We start from the raw sequence: 23,953 nt of genomic DNA on the forward strand, positions 1-23,953 counted from the left end.
TGACATGTGTCGATCAATCGTCGTGCTCCAACTTAACATGTCGATGAGATTTTGGTCGTCCAGGCTCCTGGAGCAACTCCGGGCGCTCAGACCACTCGGGTGCCTGCCCAGGCACCCCCACCCGGGGCTCTCCCTCGATGAAACTTGCCCGAGTGCCGGGAGCAACTTTGGGCGCCCAGATCAACTCTGAGCGCCTCGACCAACTTTTTTGCAACATCTTCTTACTACAAAATAAAGTTAGTCCAGACAATAATATATGAAGCATAATAAGTTTTGACAGTATTTGAACTATTTGGTCCTGACTTTAAGTTTCGCTGAAACTCTAGGTCGGATCGACGCCAGCTGTTCCCTCTTCAGGGAGCACGTCCTCACCTATTTCTCTCAGGAGAGATTACTTTTTGGCAGATCAGTCCTTCAGACTATCTAGACTTTTGCTTAGCGTCCGAGACATCAGGACTTCATGTTGGTCGTTCGATCCCCGACCTGTCCAGTCTTCCATCTGGTATCCGTGACCCCTAGGAGTTTCACCTAGAGTCTTTGATCTTAGGATTTCGTCCAACATTCTCGACCCGCCAAGACTTTATTCAATCCCCTAGACCAATACTTATTGTCTAACCGCAACTAGGACTTTCCATCTATCTAACCGCATGTAGGACTTTCCACCTGCCTAACTTCAATTAGGACTTTCCTTTTCCTAAAATCACTTAGCACTTTCTTGCACACTCAATCCAACTTGTTAGAATAACAACATAACTTAACTTTGAATCTTTGCTAATATCAAAATACAAGTTTGATTAGTTGGTGCTTCCAGCACCAACAAAGTCAAACGAGCTGATTACGGCGGTGTGTCGAGTCAATGGAGCTGAGTCAGATGGGTTGTCAGAACAGTGGACCCAAGTTGAATAGTGAAGCTTTTCGTCTCGATTTATCCGAACCAAATGTAAAATCTTCTTGCCTCGAATGACCCGAGTGGAGGTGATCTGATTAACTCATCCAGATTTTGATCTCAATCTCAATAAGACTATTGATCCTCTTGGTAATACTTCCAATACTCCCCATATCACCCATCTTGTGAACTTGATTCGACAAACATGGAAATTTGTAATCATCTTTGTATGTTAAAACTACCTTATATCGGTCACGATTAATTGGTTCGAACAACTTGAACACATGAATTATAAAAACCAAAAACCTTTATAGCCAATCCCATGCTCGATCCTTGGTAAGTCACTGACCTGGGATTTTATCAATACTAAAAAATTCTACTCGAAACAATTCTCTTAAACGAATCTAAAACAGAAAAATAAGATTATTTGATTAAATGTATAATTAAAAAAAAAAAATCTCACCATAAGTCAAGAACAACACAGAGTTGTCCTTTTGGATGATGAGATAATTAAGATACAAGATATTGCTATATAAAATTTTAGAATCAAAATTTAATATATTTGGATATATCTTTTTCATGTTTAGATATCTATGGTTTATCTCCTCCATATTAATCTAAAGATAAAGTAATGGAGGCATTAAGGATGAACAAATCGCCTTTGCCACAAAAACAACAAAAAGTTATCCCATAATCCTGATAGCAGAGGCGGCCTAGGGGCTGTCAATTACTAAATATAATTTTCTGCCACTAAAATTCAACCTAAAAAATATCATTTATATTTTTTCATCATATTTCTTCATAAAAATTATATTTTAATAAAAATATATTATTTATATTAAATCCGTTTAATGAGTTCGAACGGATCCGTAACAGACCTAAATCCATAATTGGCCCAAACTCGTAACCATGCCTGACCAATAATTGGCCCATTAAGGGTTGGGTCCTCGACGAACCAATATTATTATTATTTAATTTTATTTAGTTTTTTTAATCATAGTTTTATTTAATAATATTTTAATGATATTAATGATGTGGTTGAATTATTAATTAACCTATTCTATTATTTTACTGAAACTAATTTTTAACCACTTGAATTCCTTAATATGAAAATATTATACATTTCTATTAAAGTTAGTTTTAAAACTTATTTGTTTTGAATTTGTGAATATAATTCTACTTTTCTATGAAAGTTAATTTTATAATTTATTAATCTTGAATGTTTTTGACGTGGACTATATTACTTTTTTAACTTATTAAATTTATTAATCTAATTTAAACTTTTTAAATTAATATTGGTCTTATTTTTCATTTTATTAATTTAATATTTAGATTATAAAAATTATTTGACTATGATATATTCAATAATAATTTTTTAAACAATACAATTTATTTAATAATAAAATTATATACATAGAGAAGATTATCATCAAATATATAAAATTATTTAAAAGATATAATTTATATGATATATATGTTTTATCATATCAAAATATAATTATATTTATCTTACTATCTTATTAAAAATCTCCCTCCTTTACTAACTAACTTTGGTGAAGCCTAAAATGAATTTACATTACTGTCCTTTTTTCTATTCACATTAAAAATAATTCCAAGATTTATTAGTAATTCTACAAGCGAAACAATCAGTGATCTAGAGTTCCAGACTCAGCTATGACGTATTATTATGAATTTTTCTCATCATTAATTTTCTCTGGTTGTTTTATATAAAAAAATAAAGTTCTCTTTAGTCCCACATCTTAGAATTGATAACACTATAATCAAAAAAACTTCTATAAATATTTTAAGCCGGCAATATTAAAAAATATATTTTTCTTAATTTCTTTTACTAAGATAAGTATAATATTAAATTAAAATAATTTTTTTTATAGGGAAGCTCAATACAATAGTTTATTGCTGGGGCCCAAATAATTTATATATTATTATATTGCACACGCAACGCGTGTGCACGATCACACTAGTGTTGATAAAAAATTAGTAGTATCAAACAAATAAAAATTATTTAGAATTTAATATAATGTTTTTTAAAATAAATGTAACTTCTAAATGATAAATAGAAGATTTTAATATTGAAATAACTAACTAACTAACTAAGTGATTTGATTTTCTTATACTCCAATAGGTAAATCAGTTTAAATTCTGTTTTTAGTTTTAGTTTTATATAATAATAATAATAATAATAATTTTGAATCTTCAGTATTCATTGCGGATGCCATAGGCGGTTTCGAACGGTAAACATAATCGTCTTGTACCTTAAAATTAAGGGTCATTTTCATTTTTAAAAGATAGTAAAACATAAAATCCTTCATAGTGATCCATATAATCAATCTCGCGATCATATGTGAGTAGGGGTGTCAATTCGGGTGGGTCAGGTTAAATTTTTTTTTTTAACCAAATCCAAACCCAACCCCGAACTCGAGTTCAACCCAAAACACCTAAACCCGAACCCGACCAACCCGATCAACCCGAACCTGACCCATATAACCCAAAAATCTGATTCAAAATGATTTTTTTGGACTATTTTCCCTATAATTCTTCACTTTTATCTCAATACTCCATCATTATCATACAAATATACATAAAAAAATCTAACTTTTTAAAATAAAATTTAATTTAACTCCAAAAAATCCACAAAACCCTATATTTAAGTCAACCTGGGTCAACCTGAACCCGACCCGACCCAACCCGAAAATTTTTTACTCTCCAACCCAAACCCGACCCAAACCCAAAAATGCCTAACCCGAACCTGATTTTTTTCGGGTCGACTCGGGTTGGGTTCATTTTTGACACCCCTATATGTGAGAAAGTAAATCAAGGAATTATAATTGATCGGTATATGAGAGGATTTTTTTCCTTGGCTATGTAGAGATTCAAAGGGTCATTTTTTAGCTCTCCACTAATCTATTTTAGGGGCAATATAGAGAAGGTAAATTACGAATGACTACTGACTCTTGGAATAATGACTAGCGCATGAGAGAAACATTTACTTCAGTTATACTAAGGTGGCGTTTGGTTCTCTCCTAGAAATCAAAATGAGAATGAGTATCATAATATAGTGAAATGAGAATGGGTATGAGCTTGAGTATGATTCTTAAAACTAATGTTTGGTTAGTTGAATATTTTCAATCGGAATGAACCTAAATTTCCTTTTTTACCCTTAGAAGAAAATAAAAAATAATTAGATGGAAGAGAAAGTTGAATGTGAGAGAAACATATGATGAGAGAGAAAGTATGATGGAAAAAATGAAGAGAGCGAAAGTGTGATGAGAAAAAATGCGGAGAGAGAGCGTGATAGGAGAGATTGAGAAAAGAAAAAGTATGATGAGAGAAAAAGTGTACTGAGAGAAAAAAATGAAAATAGAGAAAGTGTCATGAGAGAAAATGAGAGATTGAGGAGAGAAAGTATGATGAGAAAATGTGATGAAGTATGATGGACAAAAATGAAGAGAGGGAAAGTGTGATGAGATAAAATGAGGAGAGAGAGTGTGCGATGGAAGAAAATGAAGAGAGAGAAAGTGTGATGAGAGAAAAATATGGAGAGAGAGTATAGTAAGAGAGATTGAGGAGAGAGAAAGTATGATGAAAAAAAAAGAGGATGAAGAGAGAGAGAATAATGAGAGAGTGTAGGATGAGAGAGAATACAAAGATAAAATAGTAGAGAATTTGTGATGAGAGATAATGAGGAGAGAGAGTGTGATGGAAGAGAATAAAGAGAGAGATAGTGTGATTAGAAAAATATGGAAAGAGAGTATGGTAAGAGAGATTGAAGAGAGAGAAAGTATGATGAAAAAATTAGAAGAGAATGAAGAGAGAAAAAATAATGAGAGAGTATGTGTGATGAGAGAGAATATAGAGAGAAAATGGTAGAGAATGTGTGATGAGAGAGAATGAGGAGAGAGAAAGTATGTTGAGAGATAAAATGTGATGATAGAATGAGGAGAGAGAAAGTATGATGAGAGAGAACAAGGAGAGAGAGTGACATGAAAGAAAAATTGAACAAATATACTAAGGGTCCAAACTTAATTCTTATTCTCATTCCATCAAAACCCAAGGGAGAGGGTGAGTTTCATCCATACCCAAATTTTTGGGATTCATTCCAAAATTTTGATTCAATTCCCATCAACCAAACACAAGGTTTGTAAATGAATCTATTCCCTTATTCTCAAACCTCTAAACCAAACGTCACATAAGATTCGAGCCTAGACCTCAAATTAACTGCGCCTTATGAGTTATCTACTAGACTGTCCTAAGGGAAAAAAAATAAATTGGGTCATTTTAAAAAAATGATTAACGGGCTGGGTAACATCGAACCTAGGTGACTGGCTTAGCCCCATGGAAGTTTTCCATCGGCCACTAGGGTAAATCTGGAAGCACTTGCAGCGGGCGACCCAGAAACCCAACATCCCTTAGTTGGAAGTCTCATTTGAAGGAAAAATCCCTACAAATATACCGTAGCTGGGCAAAAAATGATTTGCTCACCCCAGCAGCCTCGCCAACCCTTCCTTAAGCCAACATGGAGGAGGTAAACCATTGATGACTGCTAGTCATTAGTGTAATGGTTAAAACATGAGGGAAGGCATGCCTAGACGAGTCTAGTTTCGATTCCATGACTTAATATGACAACACCTCATGCCTTAACCATCGCATCATCCCGAAAGGATGAGGTAGTCATTTTTTAATGTGGTAAAGGCGATTTGCCCAGTGCCTCCGCAAATCCATCTATATGCCAATACGAAAGAGGTAAATCACGGGTGATTACTAACCATTAGTGTAGTAGCCAAGACACGGAGGAAGGCATACTCGGATGAGACTAGTTTTGACCCCCAATATCTAATGTGACAACACCCTATGTTTTAACCACCGCACTGCCCTTAGGAGACAAGGTAGTCATTTAAAAAATGATTAATCAGCCGGCCCGACCTTATAAAATTTTTTCATCGGCTACTAGGGTAAAATCAGGAAATATTTACGATCAATGGGCGAATTAGAAGTCCAACATCCCTTAGTTGCAAGTTCCATTTCAAGGAAAAGTCCATGTAAATATGTCATAGCTAGAAACTGAACCCAGTGTTTGGGAGATAATTGAGGGCTCTTAACATTGCACTTTAGTTGGGGGGTCATTTTTTAATATGGTGAAAGATGATTCATTCATCCAATATTTTTACTAATTTATTTTTAAGACTAATACAAAAAAGATAAATCACATATGATTATTAACCATGGGTAAAATGAAAAATCCCATCAAAAGGTATGCTCGTTGCTCCCTCGAGGAGCATCAATGAAGTTTTTTTTTATTTGTTTTAAAATTTACTGAATAAAAAGTTTTATATATATATATATATATATATATATATATATATATATATATATATATATATATATATATATATATATATATATATATTCGAATAATAAATAGGCAACGAAAATTGCGCAGTAAGAGCATTGCAGCCCCTCGTTGCTCCCTCGGCGGCGCCGGCGGTGGTTTTAGGGTTTTCGTCTGACGGACCATGGATCCGGAGTTCCACTTCGACGCGGCTAGTTCGGACGAGGAGGCGGAAGTCGAGGACAGGCCTTCCCAGTCCCCATGGGATTTCGCCTCCTACTCGGAGTCCGTAGCTGAGGAGCACGCTCGTCGCAATACCACCTCGGTTGATGCTAAGATCACTAAAGCCCTCGAGGAGCGCGTCGTCTCGCATCCAGACGTCGGGGACGATGAGGAAGAGGAGCCAAGCGACGAGGTTTTCTCAGGCGATGAACTAGGCAAAGATGTAAGATGATATTTATCTCTCCTGTTTTTGTATATCAATGACTTTCTACTTGTTTTTTTTTTTCTTGGCGCAGTTGTTCGTGAGATCAAGATGTTTATTTTTCATGTGTTTAATGTCACGCTTGAAGTGCTCAGTATTCCAGCTAATAGGGAAACATTTTAAAATATACATTATGTTGCACTTTTTTTTTCTTACTTCTATGTTGGACCCGAGTGATCGATATGAAGTTCTATTGCATAGGCGATGGAACTCAAACGACTGCTGGATTCATACATCCTTTTTCACTAGAAATTATGCTTATTGGTTCTGATGTCTGTACTGATCGTATATATTTGTCAGGTCGTGCTATTGAATCTTGTACAATAATCCCAATGTATTTTTTATTTTTAATTGTTTTTCCCAACAGACTCATCCATCACCAATAACTGGTTTGTACTTTTGATGTATGAATACAGAGGTGATGATAATCCTTTGTTTGAGTAATTCAATAGTTTAAGTCTGGAACATCCTGGAGAAATATGATAGTTAATATTTGTTTTCCTACACTCCAAGAAAGGGATGTTTGTTCTTCTCCAGCTAAGGTATGGAAAATTAGACAGGAATGCAGTCTCTTGAGTTTTACCAGTTTTCTCCAACCCTTCCCTTTGGTTGTACTTGTTTTTGGATATCCAAAAAATCAAATTCCTAGGGGCTAGCAAGCATTTTGGTTTGATTACGTAAAAACTTTGCATATACTTGCAGTAATTGCTTTGAGGTTTGAGTTGGTTCCGCCTAAGATTGAGATATATTTGATAAACCAAAGCTCAATTTTAGATGGTGCTCATCTTAAGTTGTTGTGTTGTTGTAAGTTTTAACTACTCCTTAGAACAAGTAGCCATTGACACTTATACTATCGACGCTCTCCAGTTCTCCTTATTGAATTTTAAAACGGGCCTATTTACTAATGGGATAATATGGGGTTAGATCTATTTGATCTTTTGATTTTAACCTAAGCTCACCGTTTTTCAGTCTGAGCTCATTTGGGTTTTATGCAACAATGCTGCTGCAATACTAGATGGTAGTTCTTATTAAATGAACTTTTGAACCTCAACCTTTCTTTGAAAAACTGCCTTATCCAGTTGCAGTTTATGTGCTGTTCTCTGAATCACATCTTGATTTGTGGTGTTGGCACAAAAATTACTTGTCTGGTTCTGGAACAGTATCAAATCATTAATTGTAACATTGTTTTGATATTTCTAAGCTTTCTAATCCTTGATCTAGTAATGCCAAAAGTTACCTTTAGGGAGAATTTATTTTTGATAAAAATAGTTATAATCACTTAACCATTAAATTAAAAAAAATCCAGTATGCTAGCTATTTCAATAACTTTTCCTATTTTCCTTGTAATTTCAGTGGAATTGTTTGTCTTGACAAGAGGATAAATAGATGACATATTGTAATTCATTCTTCATTAATATTGCTAACTAGTGAAGATAGGTAACATGAAGTTAAACAGAGAATAGACTGTTCTACTCAGTAAGGCTAATGATTTATATAGTGCCATACAACTTCTAGTCCTTATCTCACTTCATTTTTTTTTTCCTTTCTTTATAATTTTTTGTTTCATTTTCAGCTATGCTTTAAAGTATGTTCCTTAAGTATGCTCTTCTGAGAGCATTATTTTAGATCATGTATCTTTGAGCTTTTCTTACAGTCGCTTCTTAAATTTTCAGGACCATAAACATCACAAGATCAATGGAAGCTCAGGTGGAAGGCCTTCTTTTTTTGCATCACATGAAGGAGCATCGTTTCATGCAAATTCTTTCCTTGAGTTGAACTTGTCTCGTCCTTTGGTAAGAGCATGTGAAGCCTTGGGGTATCAGAAGCCAACTCCTATCCAGGTTTTGTCCCTTCATAAGTTTTTGTTTTTAATGATGTTGATCAATTTGGAGTTAGTTGATGCTTTTATTAAAACCTCAAAAAGAATAAATGAGTTAAACAAAATCTCATGCTTATTCAGTAGATCTAATATGTCACATGAATGCTGTTCTTTGAAATTCATTACTAATGAAAAAGTTAATTATTTTTGGTTAGTTTAATTGAGTTTTGCAACTTTGTCTTGTTCTATCTGATGAGAGATTGGTGCTATTATTTACATAATATAGATGACCATAAAAATACTACATGTTTAATTCACTAATTCAGCAACCCCACTGTTTGTTGCACATGAAGAGGTTCTAAATGCTGAAACAAATTTCATACTACAATAGATTTCTGTTCAAATGCAAGAGAAAAAACAAATTGTTGGGAATATGTTGAAGATTTGACTTTATAATATCACAATGAGAGCTTCCTTCTAGAGGAAGGCAACAATGACCAAGAGAAGGAGGGGTTTGATTGCACTCGTGCACTGTTCTATGGTGGAAGAGTGAGTAGTGCAACTTGGCAAGTGGACATGTTGGTGGGAGCATCAACAATGAGTGTGCTGCAAGGCGATGACTGTGGTTGAGAGTAAGATTGTGGAGGGTTGATGGTGTTGGAGTGCTATAGTGAGGCTGAAGGATAAATACAGCTTGATCTCTACTGATAATGCATGTGGAGATGTTGGATATGGATATGTATCTAAGAAGTTTAGAAATGTGGTCAAAGGTAGAAATGTGGTCAAAGGTAGTGTGACGTCAAGGCAGTGGACATATTGGCCTCATACATGTAAGAGCATGACATACAATTTTGCAGAATTGGATGAGCTACAAATTTGTATTGGGTGTAGGACAGGAGCTTTGATCTTAACGATACCATTGTAGATGAAGTGAGGATGATTCCAACACACAGTCGACTTGGCAGTTCGAAGAGGGAACTGCAATGTCTGGGAGGTCTGGATGAATTTGTCGACATCAGTATTGATGCAAGTGAGAACTTGGAATGGGGATAGCATAGCTGTTCTTTGATAAGAACAGCATCGGCACCTTATGAAGTCAGAACAACGGGTGATCTCACAAAGAGTTGCTTCTGACACGGAGTTGGGGAGAACTGTCTAAAGGAATTTAATGGGGAGGATCTTGATACTGAGATATGGAGAGGAGGTTTGGGGTACAAGGAGGTTGCTGCTGCATCAATCTCATGGTGCTAAAGATAGTTATAATATTCTATTAGAAAATGATTTCTCATAATGGTGATCTCACAAAGAGTTGTTTCCAACATGGAGTTGGACATAAGTGCCAAAAAGAATTTTGGAGGCAAGGAGGTTGCCACTGTGGTAATCTCTTGAACCTGAAATTCCCTAGTTTTAACTTGGGGGTGCTGGTGTTCCAGCTCCATTCCAAGTTTAAAGGATGATATTACATTATTCTATTAGAAAAGGATTTCTCATATATGTACATTCATCTCATGACTAGACCTATATATTCTAACTATTAGTTCTTCCACAGGCAGCACTGAACTTAGAGTTTGATCAAACCTTGTTAAATTATTAATCCTGAGTTTGCACAAAGTTAACTATCTAGACCAAAACGGCTACTCTTGTTGAACAACAGTTTGCCTACTTGCTTTGTTGACCTATTTGTTATTTAGTTTAGGCGCTCATACTTTTTAGGGGGTTCTAGGAGTTTCAACTGCTGACCCTAGATGAAGGTGCCAGTTAGCCAAGTGCTAAAAGCCTTAGAAGTTGCTGCCCAGTTTTGGGATCAAAATCCACCTTCATCAAAATGGGCACCTGTGAGCACTTAATAGAGGTTATCTAGAAAAACACACAAAATTCTGATCCCAAATAGTTGGGAGAAACATGGCTTGATGATGATGATGTTCGATAGACCAGATCTTTTATGGAAACTGAAAGATCCACAGAGAGATGGATTAGTTTGGTTTAGATAAATTTTCTTTATGCATAAATTTAGTCATTTGAAGGAAGCCTTGGTGCAACTGTAAAGTTGTTGTAAAGTTGTTGCCCGTGAGCTTGAGGTCACAGGTTCAAGTCTCGGAAACAACCTCTTGTAAAAGAGGGTAAGACTGCATACAATAGACCCGTCTTCAATTGTCCGATTTGTTGCTTCTCTTTTTTAGTCTTTATATTTGTTGTTTTTGATTCTAGTAGACTAAGAACAACTATTTATTTTTTCCCAAAAATATTTAGCCTGTATCAGATACAACCCTCTGTATGTGTAGGCTGCATGCATACCATTAGCACTAACTGGCCGCGATATATGTGGAAGTGCCATTACTGGTTCTGGAAAGGTATCTGCCACTGATTTCTTTCTAGTTGCCCACTTACATTTGCTGCTGTTTCTCCAAACCTATGTTCATTGTGTTTTAGACTGCTGCTTTCTCCCTGCCTGTATTGGAACGTCTACTTTTTCGCCCGAAGCGTATCCATGCAATCAGAGTGCTAATTTTAACTCCGACAAGGGAATTGGCTGCACAGTAGGTTATTGTTTTCATTTTCCATATCTGTCTGCAACCTATTCATTTCACTAACTTCTTTTCATTTCTTTTATTCTTAGGACTTTTTGCTTGAAAGTTCATTCATTTATGATTTAGAGTTATAACATTCACTTTAACATGCTAAACAGATCACTGGACAAAAAATTATAATCATGCTATATCAAAAAAAAGACAACAACAACTGCAATAAGCTGTATTGCGTTTACTGTATACTGCTCTAGAACTTTACTAATACAAACATGAGCTATGTCACAGAAAAATATGCTAAAGATCTGTGCATGTCAGGATCATGAAGTACGCCGTTTTTCTTTTATGTTTGTTATCATCCTTTAGTTTGAATATCAAAGAAAGTGGGTGGGAAATTTTGATTTTTCTTTTCTACCATAGTAGATATGTTGATGTTTTATTATTTTTATTTCAAAGTTATTCATTTGGCCTTGGGTGTGAGTATCCAACATGGATGTGGATCCAAGTATCTAACATGACCTTTTTATAATTTGTACACTTGATCAATGATGTTTTATCCACACAGACTATTGGTATCCATGTGTCAGCGTCTAATATGGATACAGAGGTGATGGATGGAAAATCCTAGTATTAGAGCCAGGAAGCATTTTTAAATAGAACGTGATGATCATGTCATGTCATCTCTATTAGAGCTTGGAAGTATCTATTATGGGCATGGAGGATGCATGAGAGCATGTTTGCTATATTACGCATGCTTTGATTGTGTGCGCTGCTTACCACAATTGATGCAATCTTTTCTTCTATTCCAATATGGAGATGCTGGCCTTTGTAATTTGTTCCTTCTGTGGCATAGCCTTAGATAGATGAGAGTGGATTCATGTAAGAAACAACATAATTAGCTGGATAACTTCAAATTTGCTAGGAAGATGTATCCATTTGCTGTTTGAACTTTATTTATGGTTTTGTGCCTTTTAGGCCCTGATCCTGCACCATGAATACTTGAATGGTGGTCTTAGGTATTCTGAAAGAAGTAACACAGATAATTGTAGGTTTTTTTAGTACCCGTGTGAATCATTTTTTGTATTTAGCTACTTTATTTTCCATCAATTTCTCTTGCCTTTGCCAGTGGTCGTGATTTTTATCTTTGGAAATCAAAATTTGACCTTTCCTATGAATATTCTTAGTTAATGGTTATAAAGCATCAAGTATAACTATCAGCTCAACATAATGCAGGGTCCATAGTATGATCGAGAAACTTGCTCAATTTACAGATATCAGATGTTGCCTTGTTGTTGGTGGCCTTTCAACAAAGGTTTGTTGTAATATCCAATTTTCTATATATAATAGTCATGAATTAAACTTCAAACATTTTGTTGTCTAATGTTAGTCTATTATAATTGTTCTTGCTCTGTGGCTACTTTTCATAAATCAATTATGATCATCTTATAAATACAAATGCTAGATCTTTGCCACTTTCTATGGACACAATACACAGGAATATGACTTTATTATCTTTTGTCTATGCCAACTCATGAATTGGTGTACATTTAGTATGATGGTTATTGAAATCAAAGCATTGAGTTTTTTCTTTCTGATCTTTCTCATTCAAACTTATTGTAGCCTTTTTTGCTTGCCTTTATACTGGCTTCCTACCCAAGAAAAAGAGCGAATATCCAAGAATATATGTGCAATTAGCTGATAATTTGTTATCCAAACTCTTTATAGCCCTTTTTACATCATCCATTTTTTTTTTATTTCCTTCTTCAACCTCTTCCCTCTACCTTTTATTCATCCACCAAAACAAATAAACTGTTAGGGTGGGCCAGTAGCAATGTATGTTTGGTCACTTAACCATACAAAATTAAATGAAAAATTTCTGAGAATAACTTTCATACCCTTTTTAGACATTTATTTTACACCATCCATAGGAGTTCCATTATCACAGCTGTTACCTCTGTATTCCTTTGGATGATTATTCATTTTGATTCAAGAAAGCACACTGAGATTGTTGTCAGAATTCCAAAGCAAAAAAACCAATGAACAATACCTAAAGCATGTTTTCTCTTATTTTTTTCACAGCTAACCTATGTGATTCCTTCATACACCTGTCTTTCTTCAACATTTCAATCAATTTCTGACTATAAGGTCAAATGAGTATGTATTATATATGAAGCTGGAAGTTTGATGGCAGTCATTTTTTACTGACCTGTGTGCCCTATTGTAGTATATATCCCACTATTGAGCAACCAATTTTTGTTGGTATCTATCTGAATGATCAATTAATCTATGTTTTGATCATTATCTTATCTTGTGTTCTGCTTATGGTAGAGTTTTCTAATATCATGTGTTGATGATATTTTATCTATTCTTAATGTACATAATGGTTCCTTTTTCAGGTACAAGAGGCAGCCTTAAGATCAATGCCTGACATTGTGGTAGCTACTCCAGGACGAATAATAGATCACCTGCGGAATTCACTTTCAGTTGGGCTTGAAGATCTCGCTGTTCTAATACTGGATGAGGCAGACCGTCTTTTGGAATTAGGCTTTAGTGCTGAAATGCATGAACTGGTATTTTCATTGTTGCCTAGTATGGATGTATTGTAGCCACAGTTTCAAATATTTTTGACTAAGCAAACAAACATTAACACTGTCAAGTTTAAACTATTTTGGTTGTCGGTCTTCTTCATGCCATCAAGTTATTTTCATGCCTTAAGGACAATATCTCTAGTTGAACTAAGCACCATCAAAATTATAAACAATCTTTTACTCTGGTTTCGTAACCTTTCCTATAAATATGATACCCATATGCCAAATTGGACTGAATGTGACTCCATTATTTATCTTGTAGTTTTGGTCTCTGGCTGCGTACAATTTCTGGAGACAATTCCAGTACTACTAAATTGGCTAGAGAGAGGAGGAATTTTTCTGTCAGTAAGAATCTTGGTTACAAGTGTCTATTTATATCGATCAACATGACAGAAACATATTGTTCCAGCCACTGGCCGATAATGATATTGTGTCAACACGAGTAAATATCACTGGACTACTTGTGCCAACAAATCTGGTGGTATCAATGATACAGTGCATATCTCAGTTGGTATCTTTTAGTACTGGTTGAAACATGAATATTCTTTTCCCATGATTCATCCTTCAATTCTCTCTCTGGAGCGGAGATGAAACACTATAAAAAAGAGAGTGCAAGGGAAGAGGGAAAGAATCAAGTAGGATGCCTACAATGACAAAGAGAGACATCAAAATAACTGAGATGCATTCATATTCCAATTGTGCCATCAAAGTCTGACTTTTAGTGTTAACTGAGATATATTTATGGATATGTGGAGCAACGAATTTCAGTACTAGGTGCCTTCATAGCATTATTTAATCTTGGGTAGAAAATTGTTGGGATGATTTTACTAAGATTCTAGGAGAGCTAATGCTCTCATCCAATGCATGACACTTTTTTGAGTGTTAGTAGGTATATAATTGGTTGAGGTGCTTCTTATTTTATGTCACTTGTTGCTCCAAAATGTTATTTCAGTTTACTTTATAACTTCTATTGGCTTATATTTGAAATGAAATATAGTATGTAGGGGTTATGGAAGTAAATTCATTTGAGTCAATTTTGACACTCCTAAAGTGTTGGAACAATACGGTTTAAAACTGTACCACTCCATGGAAAAACTTGTAATTTTGGTGTTATTTGAGAAGTTTCTCGCTTTAGTAAACTTAAATGACAGTGCAACTTAGTCAATACAGTGAGGATGTTTTTAGGACCTTAATAGGTTTATAATCTGTGTAGGTACTCTCTCTCTCTCTTTTTCCAGGAATAATAAATGTAAAATAAAACACAATAATATTTCATATCCTCGAATTGTTTTTTTTAAACGCCCCAAATTTGTTTTTAGTTAGTGCTGGACCACTATTAGTTGTAATTTCCACATGGTACTGGTATTTTACACCAGAATTAGTACATTCCCCAGTGACTCATTTGCTTGATACATTGGTTTCATGTTGCAGATACGAATGTGTCCCAAACGGAGGCAAACAATGCTCTTCTCTGCAACTATGACTGAGGAAGTAGATCAGCTTGTTAATCTTTCATTAAATAAACCTGTACGCCTGGAGGCTGATCCATCATACAGAAAACCAGCTACATTGACAGAGGAGTAAACAGTTTTTTGTTTTCTGAAATATCTTTGAAACATGTTTTCAATTCATCTGAAGCATGCATCTGAAAGTAATTTGATCTTAGTTTCTATCAACACTTAAAGTTGTAGGTGTTAAGTTAAGCCACGTACACTTATGACAAATCAACGCAGGTGATTTGGACCAAAGAATAAAATGAGATTATATTGATTATGTCAATTCACAGATGCAATGCTTAGAGCATTTGTTTCCTAAGAACAAAGAAGACTAGCATTCCAGCCTTATAATTCAATGTTTTCTAAGATGAACAATTGAACCCGTGTGCATCAATGTTCTATTTTGTCTGTGTACTTTATGGAAGCTAAATGAAATGGGTAAAATCCATAGGATTAGTAAGCAATTAAGCCTCTTGTGCTTCTTTAAACTTCAAAGTATCGAACAAGAAACCAAGCACATCAAGAAGGCACTTTACCAACTAATGGACAGAAAGAGGGAAAAGACGAGGCGAGGATAAGCGGAAAAAAAGAGAAGAAACAATCCAGAGAGAGGAGGCCCTCATGACTGTCCTATGCCCTATTACATTAAATTAAGGAAACCAAGAAATTACAAGATTTTGATAAAGTATCTTGAAATCAATTTTGCAATTCCAACAACAACAACAACCAAGCCTTTATCTCACTAAGTGGGGTTGACTATAAATCCCCCTATGCCATTGGGCTCGTTCCCTTATTACATCCTCATTTATATTTAAATGATTTTTTTATTGATTTATCATTGTTAATCAAGTTTTCTTTGGTCTCCCTCTTCCTCAATTAATGTGCATTTTTGTTATGGTCTCACATCGCTTAATTAGGGCATTTATTGGTTACCTAAGTAAGTGTCTATATCATCTTAAATGTGTTTTTTTTGGAGTTTTCCTTCAATGGGCACAACTTTGTCTTTCTCTCTAACGTTCTTATTTTTTATTTGTCAATCCACATCCACCTTAATATCTTTATTTCTGCAACTTTCATCTTTGCTTGTGTGTTCACTTTGCAAAGCCAAGGAAACAAAACATCCAAATGAAGATTTTTCTGTAGGCCAGCGGATGCTGATTAAGCAATCTAGAAAATTTTAATATGTTCTAGCATAAGCCCATTATTTAACTGATGTTTTAATGCCACCTGGTAGTAAAAACTAAAACAATAAAACCAATTTTGGCTATTACTTCAGAAGCTATGATGCCTTACTTTAAAGCTTATCTTCACAAAACCTTTTTTTTTTTTAAAAAAAAAGGAAAACACCAGTTTTGCCAATTATCAGTATCATATTATCAATAAGGAACTAGTTCATTCCAACACTTAAAGCTGTAGTGGTACAGCTTTAGTTGCTGGCACACCAGTTTATTTGAGTCTGTCTTTTTTCTCTATGGCCTTTCGCAAGTTGTCAATTCATTTTCATAAAATTTAAAATCTTAGATATTTTTCAGTTTATGGAAAATTAAGGAAAGACCATTTTACTCGTTGGAAAATGAGATCAATTTGTATCTTTTTAAGTCCAGATGCCAACTCTATCTTCTTAGAGCATCAAGTTTTAATTGCTATAATCCTCATTAAGCCTCTTAATCACTTTTCATAAGTTCTCTAACCTGCTGGAGATCAATATCTATGCTTTAACTTGTGGTCACTGCAAAGAATTATGTCTAGGTTTAGTTCAACATGTTGCATTAGTTATTGGGTTTTGTGCGCACTAACACTTATATGTATACTGTAATATCTAGTATGACTAATATAATATTTTCCATCTACTCTGACCACTTGCTCTAAAACTTTGAGTTGTTAGGAAGAACTGGTTTATGCAGTTTTTTGGTTAAGTCTGTTTTATAAGCAAAAAATCTGTTTTTCCCCTTATTGTTTAACCATTTTAATTTTACAATTATACTTGCTTTTACTTGATGGGATTCTGTTGGTGATCAACACGATGTTTTTACAACTCCAATATTCTTCATTGATTTTAATTGAGTTCTTGCATTTCTATGAAAATGTTTAAGCACTTATATTTAGCTTTTCAGTTCTATAGCAAACATTTCCTTGTAGCAAAATTCAGATGCTCATCATGAATAAAATGCCTAATCACCAAACATTTGTATTTATATAATGCAGGGTTGTTAGAATACGTCGGTCACTTGAAGCAAACCAGGAAGCAGTTCTTCTTGCTCTTTGTTCGAAATCATTCACACAGAAAGTGATAATTTTCAGGTTTTGTTTCACTCTTTTATGCTGAGTAAGAAAATTAAGCCCACGCAATGCCTTAGTTTTTTTTGTCTGAAGGTTATGTAGCATATGAAGATTAATTATGGATGTTTAAATAATTCCTAACTCTGAGTTTGAATTTTGATTTTTTGTCTGTCATTGATTTAAAGCCTTTGTTTGCTTATATCTCTTTTATGCCAAATCTTTGTAATCACTTGAGATTTGTATGTCAAAAGTTTAATTGATAGCTATTAGATTTCTTCAGATAGATTTTCTTGAGCAGATGTTTTATTTTTTTGACTTCATCAACTGTTAGTGTAAGTTGGCATATCTCTCATGGATAATCAATTTAATTGTTTACAGTGGGACAAAGCAAGCTGCACACAGATTGAGAATTGTATTTGGTCTAGCTGGCATGAAAGCCGCAGAGCTCCATGGTAATCTTACTCAAGCACAACGGCTGGATGTGAGTAATCTTCAGAGATTTGTAATATATTCTTTGTTTTGTGCTTGTACAATCCATTTCTACATTTTGAAGCAAAGGTGGTCCTTCTGAGATTCTTACTCATTATTGTTTCACATGATTATTCAAGGTTGCCTATTAGAAGTTAGTGTTAAGGGTTCATTAAACCTTTTATTAATTTGACAAAGCGGCTCAGCAATGTAAAATCAATTATATTCATTAAGAATTTGTTTTTTTGCTGATTCAATATGCTCCCTTATTGCATTTCTATTTTTCTTTTTCTTACATTGGCATTTATGCAGGCTTTGGAACAATTCAGAAAGCAAGAAGTGGATTTTCTAATTGCAACTGATGTTGCTGCTCGTGTAAGTATAAATGTGGCATAGTTCGTGATGTTACTCCAGTGACAGCTGACTAGTACCTTTGCAGTTGTATATGTACCATGCTTGTTTCAGATTCGTGCTTCACCATGTTGTTTACATCACTGTTGTTTTGGTGTTATGTTAGCCAACTGTTTTCAAGTTATTAAATTGATTCTGCAATGCCTAAAGGCCATCATTTCTTTGTATTGCTGTTTTCTCTTGGAACTTCTCAAATTAGTACCTTTAAGTTGGACATTACATTTTCATTTTTCTTGAACAGGGTCTTGATATCGTCGGTGTTCTGACAGTGATTAATTTTGCCTGCCCACGTGATTATAAAAGGTATGGTGGAAGTTTGTTCAATCTGCACTTGGATACAAAATTAAACATGTGATCTTTAGGAAAAGATGCCAACATCTTAATCACTTTGAAAGTTGTGAATTGGCTCTTCTTCTTAATTTTACTTTTGCATAGCAGTTTGTATTCCCCTGCCTATATTTGTAAACATTACTGTTGTTTAGGATGTCTTGCATTAATTAAAGTTATTGGCGATATCCTGTTATCAGATACAACTGAATTATGCATCTGACATTTCCCGCGTATTGTTCCACATGTTGCTAGAAATCTCTCTAACCTGAGCATCTTGGTTTCAAGATTTATTAGTTGTTGCATTGCTTCTTTGAAGAAGGTTGCTATGTTTCCACAGAACTCAAATCACTCTAACATAAGAATCTTTTGTCGTTTAGAATTTAGTTGTTACCTAGCTTCTTTGAAGTAGGCTGATATGCTTTTTACAGAACTCAAATCATAATGGACATCAACAAACAAACTGAATGACTTGCAATAATTTTCTTCAATGTAAATGACATACATTGTCTTTTTACTGTTTTTTTTTAAATCTTCTATATTCTGTATTATCGTTTTCCAGAAATTTTGTTCTGTTTGTGAAATTTCATGTTCTTGATTTCATTATAAGGGTTATATTGGTATCCTTGGCATTGCTTGCTGCAGATGGCATGATTGACTTAGGCTCTGTATTGAATTAGCATTGTATTAGTGCTTGCTTAGTACAGTTACAACTTGTTTTTTGAATTTTCTGCAGACACAAATTGATGTATTTCCATTTCACTGATCTACAGTTATTCTATATTTCTATGTAATGTTATATATCACTTTGCCATTATCTAATGATCTGTTTTATTTCACTTCACAGTTATCTTCATCGTGTTGGTCGTACTGCTCGAGCTGGGCGTGAAGGATATGCTGTTACATTTCTCACCGATGATGATAGATCTCTATTAAAGGCCATTGTATGTTTGTTTTCACCTTTGAAATGATTCACTGATTAATAGTCTCAAGATCTAGTATATGGTAGAAAATAGGAAAAGCACAAGTACATGGAAGTTATTGAGTTGGTTGAGGATCCAAACTTATGCTGTTTATATAGGATTCACTTGATCTTAATCTTTTAGACACTAGAATTCGGTTTGGGTAGTACATGTATTTTGGTCTCCCTAGCCATAATATGGTTGCACATGCAACTTAGTTAATTAGGATCTAAATTGTGAAAAATACTTCATTTGCATCTGTGTATATTCATCCAGGCCATGTTCTACACTTTGGCATATGCTTTTCTATTTGTCGTTTTGTTTGTATGTATGCTAGAAATTGAATCTCAAGTTAATTGCTTTCAGTGATACCTTTATCTGTTTATTTACTTACAAATTGACAGTATTCTTTTGTTGTGTAGTTGCTGAGATTTAATTTTAAGTGGTTTGATAATTTGGTTGTTTTTGACAGGCAAAGAAAGCTGGTTCACAATTGAAGAATCGCATTGTTGCAGAAAAACCTGTAGCTGAATGGACAAAGCTAATAGAAGAAATGGAGGATCAAATTGCTTCTGTTTTTGAAGAAGAGCGGTATAATGTTATCATATTTACACAATAACGATTTGACTGTATCAGTAATCATTTCTTAATTTGTATTTCTTCAGAGAAGAGAGGGCATTCAGGAAAGCTGAAATGGAAGCTACAAAAGTATGCTGCAGTTTTTTTTTAAGTTTAACATTTGTAGTTTTTGAGCAATTTGATGTGTGCGTGGATGAAATGTAAAATTTGACTGATACAAGACTATCCTTAATTCCTCCTCACAAGATCTTTGTATTGTAGGCTGAAAACATGATAATGCACAAGGAAGAAATCTTTTCACGCCCCCAAAAAACTTGGTTTGTCACTGAAAAGGAGAAGAAGGCTTTGGCAAAGGCCACTAAAGTATGTTTATCATGATATGCACATAATGCACATGGTTTGTTTTGCTTCTAGCATATAAGATATTAGAACAATGTGCTTATTTCATTTTGCCTTAATAGATAAGAACTAAGGTTACATTCTTCTTTGTTTGGTTTACAGGAATTTTATAGGTAAATCACAAGAAACAATCTCTGTATAGTACAAATTCTGCTAAACTTTTTTTAAAGGAAAAATAACACATCTGATAGGTTGAAATAATTATTACTTAGGTTGATGGGAGGAATAACTAAGATTGAATATATGAATAAACTATTCCATTATATTTTATTATAAATAGCGCCAACCAAACATGAAGCTAAAGGGATCTATGTGACCATGCTATTAATAACCCAATACAATGGTGGAATAAGGTCCATATAACCAAACTCAGGTAGTTGTATGCTCTGGCTGATTACAATCTCTTTGGGCAGCTAAAGGGTCGGCGCACACAATTGCATTTTCCAGGAAGAAGTTATCCTAATTCAAATCTTAGCATGATTAAGATTTAGCTTTTGTATCCATTAAGCATTGATTTGTGGATGCTCTTATGTTCCTATTTCCAGTAGTTGAAACTCTATTATGGAGGACTTCTCCATTTACCACAATTTTCTTTTGCTACTCTTATTTTCAGTGTTATGGATATTCTATCTAATGCAATGATTTTCCATTCATTGTACCTTTCACTATCAGGTGTCCTTGGACAATGTTCAAAATGGCCGTAACCCAGTAATGAGTGCACAGGAAGCCGAAGAGCTGAAACTGAAAGAGAAGAGGAGGAGAGAGCGTGAGGTATTACTTTAATCTGAATTTGATGCCACACTGGTAAGTTTTGTGTGTATTTGTGGTAATGAAAATAACCTTTGGGTTGATATTTGACAGAAAAATTTGCCACGGAAGAAACGCCGTAGATTAGAAGCAGCCCGAGAGATGTTGGAGAATGAAGAAGATAATGATGAAGATCAGGTTTGAGTTTTATCTAGATTTTGTGTCTGGTGTGTTAAGTTTATCTTGAGAACCATTTGACAATTTTTCATTTATATTTATATTTTCTTTCATTGCGTTTTCATATGAAATTGCTTTCTGTTGATTTATGCTGTGTACCTGTAGCCTCCGTTGAATGGCCCAATTCAAATGCTTCAAGCCCTCTTATGCTGGATAGCAGTTGAGATTATGTGCAAGTAATCAAAATTTTTAATTGAATGCAGGAAGCTGAAGGTCAGAAGAAAAAGAAGACTGGTCGGTCACTTGTTGATGTTGGCTATCGGCGGGCAAAATCAATGAAGGCCATGAAGAAGATGCAAGATGCTGGGAAGAAGTTACCAAAGAGTGCAAAGAACAACCAACTTGCTCAAAAGAACAGTTCGAGGAAGGAAGAAATGCTTGAGCTATTCCAAAATGATATGAGTGACAAAAAGCAAGCGCAGATCACTAACAAAAATAAGAATGTTTCAGTGCGGAGAAAATCAAATGGTTCCTTCAAGAGCAAATCAAGGTATTCTTGATGTTTGCATATTTTATTTATTTTTGACTTCAATTCAATAGTTGCCTACGTTTATTGGTTTTTTCTTGTATCTTTAATTGGGGTTTGTTCCTTAGCTCCACACTTGTTTCTTTGAGCAGAAAAACAAAAAATGCTTGAACATGGTTGACAAATGACAAGGTTGTAGTTATTTGAACGTTAATGGAGATATTTTTATTGTCGGCATGCATTTGCAGCAAAATCAATGAACCTAAACTGTGTTTGCAGATCTTTTCAAGGTCAGGAAGGCAATTTAGTAAGCCGAATGTAGTGTAGAAAACTGGAGACTGTTTTACTCTCAAGTGAATGATTATGCTTGAGAAGTTTAAGGGGCTAGTTTGTGGATAGAGTGCCTTAAATCTACTTTTATGATTATCAGTGCCAGCTTCCCATATTTCCTTATTTTTCTGAAGAAAAAAGCATCTCTGTAGACTTCTATTTAACTTAAATCATACTAATACTTTTTCTGTTGATATTTCTTTTAGCTTTTCTTTTACTTCTTTGTAGATTTGTATTTAGCTTAAATCATATTAACAAGGCTTTTCTCTGAACTCTTTTTCTTCTTGCAGGTACAAACGTAGAAAATAGGGCATACAAAGCATGAGGAAGGCCGCCCAACTGTACCATATCTGAGGTGTATTTTTCTTAATTTCATTTTCACGTTTAATTATTTTAGAAATTCCCTTGGACTGAAAAGAACAATGTTTGATATTTACCTGTTTGCATGCTAGATGTGGAATCTCATGTGCGTTTTCCTCTAATTGTACATTATTTTCAGAATTTATTTCAGCAAATTTCACTATAGCATCAACTTTTTCGCATGCTTGCCAAATATTATGATAGATTCATAGTTAAATTAAACGTTTAAATTTGGCTTCTCAAGGGCTTAAGGCAACTTTTATTATTTTGAGCACATCTTTTAAATTTGTCAGCTAGCTCTGTGTAATACCAAATTGTTCAGTTCCCTCCTGTTTTTGTACGCAGGTTTCCGACTATTGTATCGTGTTTTGTTTGAAGGCTAAAATGCTGAGTGCTGGAATGAAATGGATTTACCACTTCTCTTCCATTTTAAATCTTACAAATTGGCGATCTGTAATCTTTGGTAAATTATCCAATCAAAATTGACAGCGGATGACTGACTTGTATCTGTCGATCTGGAAGACATTTTACATTTGGAGCAAGTAGTTTATTGATGAAAGTATAGAGCCTAGGATTTGCTCCAAAAATATGTTTTATTAGTCAGAAACGGGTGTGAATTTCACGAAAAGGATCTGCTGGATGTATCTTTCTCTAGACTATGAATCTGCTTATCATCCATTACTACGACAAATCTAGAGCTTCAGCAGTAAAGTTCTTAGAAATATAATCCGAGTTGCATAATGCTTTCATTGTTTGACAATTAGAAAAAGAAATAAAAAATTTACCAGCAACGGAATTCAATGTAAAATCCATAATTCCTTGATTGTGAAATGACTTGGCTTGACGGTATATATATATATAACTGATTCGATTAATTTTAAAATAATCGGTCTGATCAAGATAAATCGGTTAGTGTACTTTGATCGTGACGGACAATTCAAAAATATAATTTAAAAGTTTTTTAAATTGTAAAGTGTCCGGCATAAAATTTAAATTCTCGTTACTTTGAGCGGTTTATTCCACCTCTTACCATGCAGCCGAGGGCAAATTCATCAGTTTTTCTAGATGGTCCATGTGGTAGTCTTGAATTCCCGTCGAAAGTCGATGAAACACTACTCGGAAGGTGAGATAATCTATAAGGTGTCTAATTCCATAATTGGACTTCGTAACCCCTTTTTATTTAATAGAAAATTGCTATAAAAAAACTAAACATTAATTAAGTTTAATAGAAATTTTAGAATA

At 34.4% G+C, this 23,953-nt stretch overlaps 1 protein-coding gene across 1 annotated transcript; it reads left to right on the forward strand.

Moving 5' to 3' along the window:
- The first annotated feature begins 6,309 nt into the window (after window positions 1-6,309).
- Window positions 6,310-23,365, forward strand: LOC121967607 (DEAD-box ATP-dependent RNA helicase 28-like). The gene is made up of 20 exons (XM_042517934.1): window positions 6,310-6,678; window positions 8,391-8,558; window positions 10,819-10,887; window positions 10,967-11,073; window positions 12,295-12,373; window positions 13,458-13,631; window positions 15,081-15,229; window positions 17,351-17,446; window positions 17,804-17,906; window positions 18,206-18,268; window positions 18,546-18,607; window positions 19,479-19,575; window positions 20,066-20,184; window positions 20,259-20,301; window positions 20,434-20,535; window positions 21,244-21,342; window positions 21,433-21,516; window positions 21,759-22,045; window positions 22,642-22,706; window positions 23,057-23,365. The coding sequence occupies exons 1-19, from the start codon at window positions 6,418-6,420 to the stop codon at window positions 22,658-22,660; spliced, it is 2,181 nt and encodes a 726-aa protein (XP_042373868.1). The 5' UTR covers window positions 6,310-6,417; the 3' UTR covers window positions 22,661-22,706; window positions 23,057-23,365.
- Window positions 23,366-23,953: the final 588 nt, after the last annotated feature.

This window comes from Zingiber officinale, chromosome 3B (genome assembly GCF_018446385.1).
Source record: "Zingiber officinale cultivar Zhangliang chromosome 3B, Zo_v1.1, whole genome shotgun sequence".
Lineage (NCBI taxonomy): Eukaryota > Viridiplantae > Streptophyta > Magnoliopsida > Zingiberales > Zingiberaceae > Zingiber > Zingiber officinale.